Source organism: Sciurus carolinensis, chromosome 4 (assembly GCF_902686445.1).
Source record: "Sciurus carolinensis chromosome 4, mSciCar1.2, whole genome shotgun sequence".
Classification (NCBI taxonomy): domain Eukaryota; kingdom Metazoa; phylum Chordata; class Mammalia; order Rodentia; family Sciuridae; genus Sciurus; species Sciurus carolinensis.
Window position 1 is genome coordinate 100,484,273 of NC_062216.1, and position 7,460 is coordinate 100,491,732.

Genomic DNA, 7,460 nt, shown 5'->3' on the forward strand with positions numbered 1-7,460 from the left:
CTCCCTGATTACGTGCAGTGGTGCAGGCATATAATCCCAGTGATTTAAGAGGTTGAGGCAGAAAAATTCCAATTTCAAGTCCAGCCCAGGCAACTTAGTAAGATCCTGTCTCAAAGTAAAAAATAAAAAGAACTGGGGATGTAGCTCAGTGGAAGAGTATCCTTGGGTTCAATCACTGGTACTGCAATGGGAGAAAAAATGTTCTCCCTAGATGAAAAATGTTCTGCTTAACGTCTTTTTCCTAAAGTTTTATATGGTCCAAGCACTTATATTGAAAAACCTATAATAGAGTTATCAGCTTTAACATACTAATAAGTCTCTACACCTAATAAAACTCAAGGCTTCGCGACATTCTATGCATTTACACAGTCAACTCTCTTTACCTGTTACATTATTCACTGAAGGCAAAGCCAAATACCTCTGTTGGTTATGTGTATAGCTAGAACATTTTGTGTTGATTTATATATCCTGCTGATGAAGCTTGCCACAAACTGGAGGGAAGGATGGGAAGGTGTTAGAAAGATTCTGAGGGAATATTTCAGTTGATTTAAGTTCAGGTCTTCTCTTCTGAGCACTATCTTTTCTAGCAATGTCAAGTTATGAGTAACCTGTCAAAACTGCTCATTTGTAATTGAACTAATACAGTTCTAGAAAAAAGCACCTGACCTTTAGCTAAGTAAAACTCTGCAAAGCATGTTCTTGCTTCTCACCTATACAGGGTTAATGATTAAGAACTTGGGTTATCGAGTCAAGCCATCTGGGTTGGACCTTTATTTCTTCCATTTGCCACCAGTATAACTTTGGGCAGTTTCCCTCTCTTTCTCTGCCCCATAAGCAAAATGGCCATACAAACAACAGGACCTAAGTCATATAGTATTGTGATGAATAAATAAGATTTTTACATGATATAAAACATCTCAATAACTTTTTGTTTGTTTGTTTGCAGTACTGGAAATTTAACCCAGGTATGCTCTTCCACTGAGCTACATCATTCCCAGTCCTTTTTAGTTTTTTATTTTGAGACAAATCAAGCTAAGTTCCCAAGGCTGACATTCTAGTTGTGATCCTCTTGCTTCAGTCTCCTGAATAGCTGGGATTACAGGCATGAGCCACCATACCCAACTATAACATAAAACATCATAACATACATCCTGACTCTAGTATGTGATATATGTGCAATTATTATTACTATTTTTAGCTTAGAAATCAGGATAAAAGAGATGGGATATATGTTTGATAAATATTAGTTTTAAGTGAATAATATATGTCCAAGCACTTTATAAATATTAAAATGCTATGTAAGCATAAACTATTTTTATCCTACATAAAGTAAGTTTAGAGAATAGCTCTGTTCAGACCACAGAACAACGTATTTAATGAAAAAAAAAAAATCCCCAATTTTGCCAAAGTGAATCTTCACAATGTGGCTTACTAAGTTCTGTTAAAGCCTTTATAAAATCTTTCCCCCAAAATCAGACCCACCCTCATTTGCCTACAAAGCGCTAACATATGAACACCAAATGTGAGTATTTATTAGTCAACATCACTTTAGGGTTGTCATGACTCTGCTCACCTTCACTAGAAAGAACATCAGAATATACACACAAAAAGCTCAAGTCTCTAAAAATGTTTTTTCTCAAAAATAACTTTTCATTAATATTCCATGATCAGATCTTTTAACAGAACTGCCTTTTACTGGTCTTCTTGTCTTTTTTCTTTCTCCTTTCCCACCTTTCCCATCCCCTCTTCCAGCCTGCCTATAGTCATTAATATGTATTATAAGACCAAAAGAAAAGGTAGTTAGGAGAAACAAGCTAATAATGGATAAGTAGCCCTGGAATAACCAAAAGGCTGATTTAAAACTTCAAAGCTTTATAACAGGTGATTCTAAATAGTCATAAAACTGTCACCTCCATGGGTGGTAATTTCCTCCTAGGTAAAATAAGGGTATTTTTTAAATCTTTCAAATCCATGCTATTATTCAAGTTGATTAAAGATACAAAGTATATAAAACTGCCATTCCTATGTCTAATCAAAATTTGTCACTAAAATGACAACTATATAAATGTTTACATAATGAAATTTTTTAAATGATTTTCCAGAAAGGTACAGGAGTGGAAGATTTTTGGTAATTCTGAATTTCCTGAGGGACTGATTATTTTTATAATGCTGAAAGTACAAATAAAGAGAAATGAATTAACAATGGGATACCAGAGCGGTGAAAGCCATGCACTTGCTCTATGATGAATGCTTCATTAATTTTTTAAACACTGTGATGATGTTGCAATTTTCCAAGAGCAACTGTCAGAGCTTTCCTTGATATGTATCAAAACAGTCTAAATTACTTTGAATATTAGTGTATCTGTCATTGACCAAAATACAATTTTGATGTATCTAGTGTTTCAAAGCTCACACCCATGCATGTAAAATGTTACTGTTATATTGTATCTGTTATGCTTACCTTCAGGATGTTTCACCCAGTCACCCATTTAACCCATGCTCTTGCTGAAGAGTTTTTTCTTCCTTCTATGGATGTATCACGGGTGAGTTTTACCTTAAATACAACTCCCATTCCAACACCTAAGAGACCAGGTCTGTCTCATGCCCACATATTTGAGTGCATCTAGTTTCCTGGGATGCTTACTAAGATGTTCCATTTGCACCAACTTCGAGAACCTGAGTGGGCTCACCGCGGGCTCCGCGATCTCAAGCCCTGTCAGTCTGATGCTTTGTCTCCTGCTTCAGAAGGCCGGAGTTGCAAGTACACGTATGACAGACACTCAGTAAATAATAAAAAGAACACCACAGTTCAGCAGAGAGGCAGCTCCTCCAGGCAAAGCCAAGCAGGCAATCGCCCAAGGAGGCCAAACCTGAGGCGATTGTTCCTCGGGTGCCGGACCCGGCGGGGGTGGGCGGCGACCGCTTTTTCCCGAGGAGTCAGGACGCCCCTGGGGACCGGCGCCACACAGCCGCCGACCACCTGCAAACGCCCACGTCATGAGGACCGCGGCGCCTCCCGGGCCACACGCACCAGGCCGGCGGGGACCCGCTGCCTCAGTTTCCACAGCGGCCGCCGCGGTCTAGATGCCACTCAGGTCGCACACCAGCAGCCGGTGTCCGGGCCACAGCAGGTCCTCCCCGCTCCCTCAGCCCGCGGACAACCCACCGCCCGCAGCCCGCTGCTCGTCCTCACCTGACAGCCACTCGCACGGAGCTCTCGTCCGGGGCGCCCCACATGCTGGCGGCTGGCGGCGGCGGGGCCCCTGGGCCTGTGCACCCAGAGCTGAGGCGCCGCGGTAATCGCGGGGCTCGGGCGCAGGAGGCTGGGGCGGTAGGGGGCGGCCGGCTCACCTCCGCCGCGCTCCAGCCATGTTGGGCGACTGAATGGAAAGGTGGCGGCGGCGCTGAGGCAGCAGGAGGAGGAGGTGATTCACGGCTCACGGGAGCCCGCCCCTTCTCCCCCGCATATCCCCCAGGTTCTGGGGCGGGGACGAGGCGCTCTTGAATGGCGAGTGCGGCGGCCCGGGAGCGAGCAGGCCGCCGGCGGCCTCCTGGCGACCGAGTAATGCGCCCTGCCCCCTCCGACGGGGACGCGGCCTCCCAGCGGCCAGCTAGGGGACTCCACGCCCGCCCGGGCGCTCAGGGCTCCGCGCCCCGCACTGCGTCAGCGGCGGCCGCAGAGCCGGGCCCCACCTCGCCCTCCCCCAGCCTGCGCCCCGCCCTGCCCTCCGCTGGGCACTGCCTGGCGCTGCTGGGCAGGGAGGCGCGCGGGGGAGGGTACCCGCCCCAATGCCCACGCCCGCGGGCGACCGGCCGGTGCGCCCTTCCAGGCTCTTCTGTGAAGCAGCCAGTACACGTCCTGGTGCCTGTGTCTTTTCTAAAACCAAAGCTGTGTTCACCCGCGCGCCAGCAACCAGCCAGCTGCTGCTCTGGGTCTGCTTTGTTTCCACCCGTAGCCTTATTGTCTTCTTTTCATCTTGGACTTTGACCCCCTTTCCTAGCCCCCACGCTGAACGCCCTCCCTCCCTGGATTCAGTCATTCATGCTAAACTGGCTCCCTGGTCTGTCCGCTGTCTCTGGACAGCTGGGCTGTTCTGCAACCCATCGCCCATTTACCAGCTCGTGTGGAATATGGAAATGATTTACTCTCAGACTCCTGAATGCGTTTCTGTTCAATCATTTGTACACTGGTAAATGAACTACACCCTGGTACTACCAAGTGTTCCCAGAACTGAATATCCATCAAAACGAGCTGTGTAGTAAGTCCTTCCAAACTGATTTTCTTTCCCTGCCGGACCTCAAAAAGCACCTCCCAATCCCAGGATTCTATCAACATTGTTCAATTGTGGTTTCTCCTTGCCACTATTGTGCTTCCACATGCCTTTAGATAGCTCTGTGGAAACAGCCTTTATTAGCTTTGCCACAGAATATCTTTTGTAGACTGCCCCATACATTTCTATAAACAAGCATGTGGGTTCACACAAAACGGCATAATAGATTAAATGGCACTATCCAAATAAAGTCACTGCCCAAGTACATATAATCTAAAATCATATACCTAATCATCCTACTCACCAGTTACAGCAGCATGGGTCAGAGGAGGCAACACACTTTGGGACAAAAAAGAAGTGTTAATGATCCAAACCCATGGGAAGGCCCATGGGTTATATAATTATGGATAGTTTTAAGTTTATTCTGTCCCTTAATCTTGCTATCCCTAAATTATAACAGACAAATAAATGGGAAGTAAAGAGAGCAGTGATGGTGAATATCCTTTTATAGACCAACTTGGTGACAAAGTTCTCCTTTGGCTACCCTCTAGAGAGCCTTCCCTAGCCTCAATATTTATCCATCAACACATAAGAGCCTCATTTCATCGTGCCCTGGCAAGTCCATGTCAGGGTGGATCTGGACAGGCCACCTTGCCTCTTGGATTGATGTAAGGAAGGCAACAAGAGCAGAGAATATTTAGCAAGAAAAGTAAAAGAAATGTGTATAATTTGATTTTTTGTAAGTTCTCATTAAAATGGCACTATTACCTATCTACTTCTGAAAAACCAGATGTCTGCAGGAACTGTGCAGATAAAGGAGTGAGGGAGGCAGGCAAGATGAAGGCTGATAAACAGAATCGCCTTCCAAAGGCAGTGGTCATTCTCAGTTGTGGCTGAGCATTGCCCTGCTGGAAAGTAAACCCTGTGCTCCACATTTTTTGTTTGCTTACTGTGTTGCCTCTCAAGTGAGAAAGAAAAATCAAATCTTTATGTGAAAACGTCTCAGTTTTAGCCATCCACAACTAATTCAGCACAATATTTAAATATCATGTAAACCAGTCAAAGTATATCTCATGCCCATTTCAGTCCCAAGTCACCAGACGGGAAATTTTGGCCAAAACATTAGTACCAATAATAGCTGTGGCTTTGAGTTCTTCTTGCACATGGTTTCAACAAGAGGCAGTGTAAAAATTCTGAGTCAGTGATTTTTCTCCCAAATGTCAAAAGTTGTAAAATTAACAACCCATATTGTATTTATTCCAGATTCCTTTACAACTACTGTAACACCTTTCTTTATGGTTCATCTAATTAATTAATTATCTTAATTTGAAGAAAATTACAAGGACAGAGCTTTTTGACTACAGACTGATTTAAATTTTATTTTAGTCATCAGTCAAATATTTAATAAGTGACTGCTATTTGCAAACAATGCTAGACACGAGTGATACGGAGAAGAATAAGACAATGTCAGTGCCTACAGGAATCTAATGTCAAATTCTGAGACTCAGAAATCTAGAAGGGTGACAATGGAAGTTATGATAGAAGGAAGATGAATTCAAGCTGGAAGGTAAGCAATTCAAGCATAAATCGCCCAGCATGGTCTTCCTTGAGTCCACTCTTGCCTCCACATTGAAGGATGATGTAAGTCATTTGTGTCATTTCCTTGCCTTAAACTTTTCAATGGCTACCTAACACAAGCAGAATAAATTCCTCTAAACTTTAAGGCCCTTTGCTCTGACCACTTCCAACTCTGACCTCATTTCTTCATACTCTAATCCTTACCCACTACTTTTTGGTGATACTGGTCTTGTACTTCTTGAGTACACAAATTTCTATCCTTGGATCTTTTTACTACTCTTTACCTGGAATGTTCTTTTCTCTGATCTTCTCATGATTCACTCATTTTGGACTTTTTGGTATCAAATGAAATGTTATATCCTCAGGGAGGCCTCTCCTAGTCACTCAGTTGAAAGAAGCATCCCAACAAGGGCCCGCTACACAAATTGCACCACCTAGTTGAAAATGGTAATGCAAGTGTCTTATTAGAAAAACAGAATAAAAATACTATTAAATGTATAAAAATATAAAACTGCTTTCCTTCCTTCTAGGCTCTCTCTTAAATTGTTATGATGTTGTGCTATTTAACATCATTCTCCATAAAGAAAATGAAAATTTTAGACTATTTCCATGAATTTTACCATTCATTTTTATATTGTACAATGATAGTTTAAAATATGAATATAGCATACCTTTGCTAAATCATAAGAATTATGTAATTTCTATTTTCAAATTCAAATATGCACATGTATTTCTTTCTTAAGTGCACAGTAGAAACATTGCACAAAAGTAACTCAACTTTTTATTCACTGTGTGTGTATGCATGTGTGTGTGTTTCTGTGTCTGTCTGTCACTGGGAATCAACAGAGGTTCTCTCAAGTATTCTACCCCTAAGCAGTACCCACAGCCCTTTCACTTTTTGATACATGCTCATTCTTCTAACATTCGTCTTATAGATAAGAAATGAAGGACTGAAATGAAAAGAAACTATCGTTCCCTTTCCTTTTTGTTCATCACTTTCAGAATCAGTGGTTTTCTGACTACCGCAGGAAATAGTGGTTGCCATGCTTTTTGAATACCATTGCCTTATTTTTTGCATGGGAAGCAACTTCTCTTTTGAGAGAAGAACAGCCTCTTAAGATACCAGCATCCTGCTTCCTCAGTCATACACTTACTTCATCCTCTTACTTGCTTTGAATCTCACTGAACTCTGTGTGCATGGGGTCAACCATAGTTCTGTGGTTATGAGCAGGTCATGAATACTACATAAATGTTATGGTTTAGATGTGAAGTGTTCATCAAAAGCTCCTGTGTTAATGCAGGAACATTCAGAGGTAAAGTAATTGGATTGTGAGAGCTATAACCTAATCTGTTCATCCTAATTTGAATAGACTGACTGGGAGGTAACTGTAGATAGGTGGGGGTATGGTTGGAGGATGTGGGTCACTGGGGGCGTGTTCTGGAAGTGTTTTTCCTGCACACCCCCACCCTGGTGTCTCTCTCTCTCTCTGTCTCTCTCTCTCTCTCTCTCTCTCTCTCTCTCTCTCTCTCTCTCTCTCTGTCTCTCTCTCTCTCTCTCTATTTCTCTCTCCCTCTCTCTCTTCCTGACCCTACCATGAACTAAGCAGCTTT

At 43.1% G+C, this 7,460-nt stretch overlaps 1 protein-coding gene across 1 annotated transcript in view; it reads right to left on the reverse strand.

Annotated features, from left to right (window-relative positions):
• Positions 1–3,644, reverse strand: part of Kif21a (kinesin family member 21A) — a 156,158-nt gene extending 152,514 nt beyond the window's left edge. Inside the window, 1 exon segment of the mRNA XM_047549133.1 lies at positions 3,194–3,644. Coding sequence (XP_047405089.1) covers positions 3,194–3,237 — 44 coding nt within the window. The 5' untranslated portion in view covers positions 3,238–3,644.
• Positions 3,645–7,460: the final 3,816 nt, after the last annotated feature.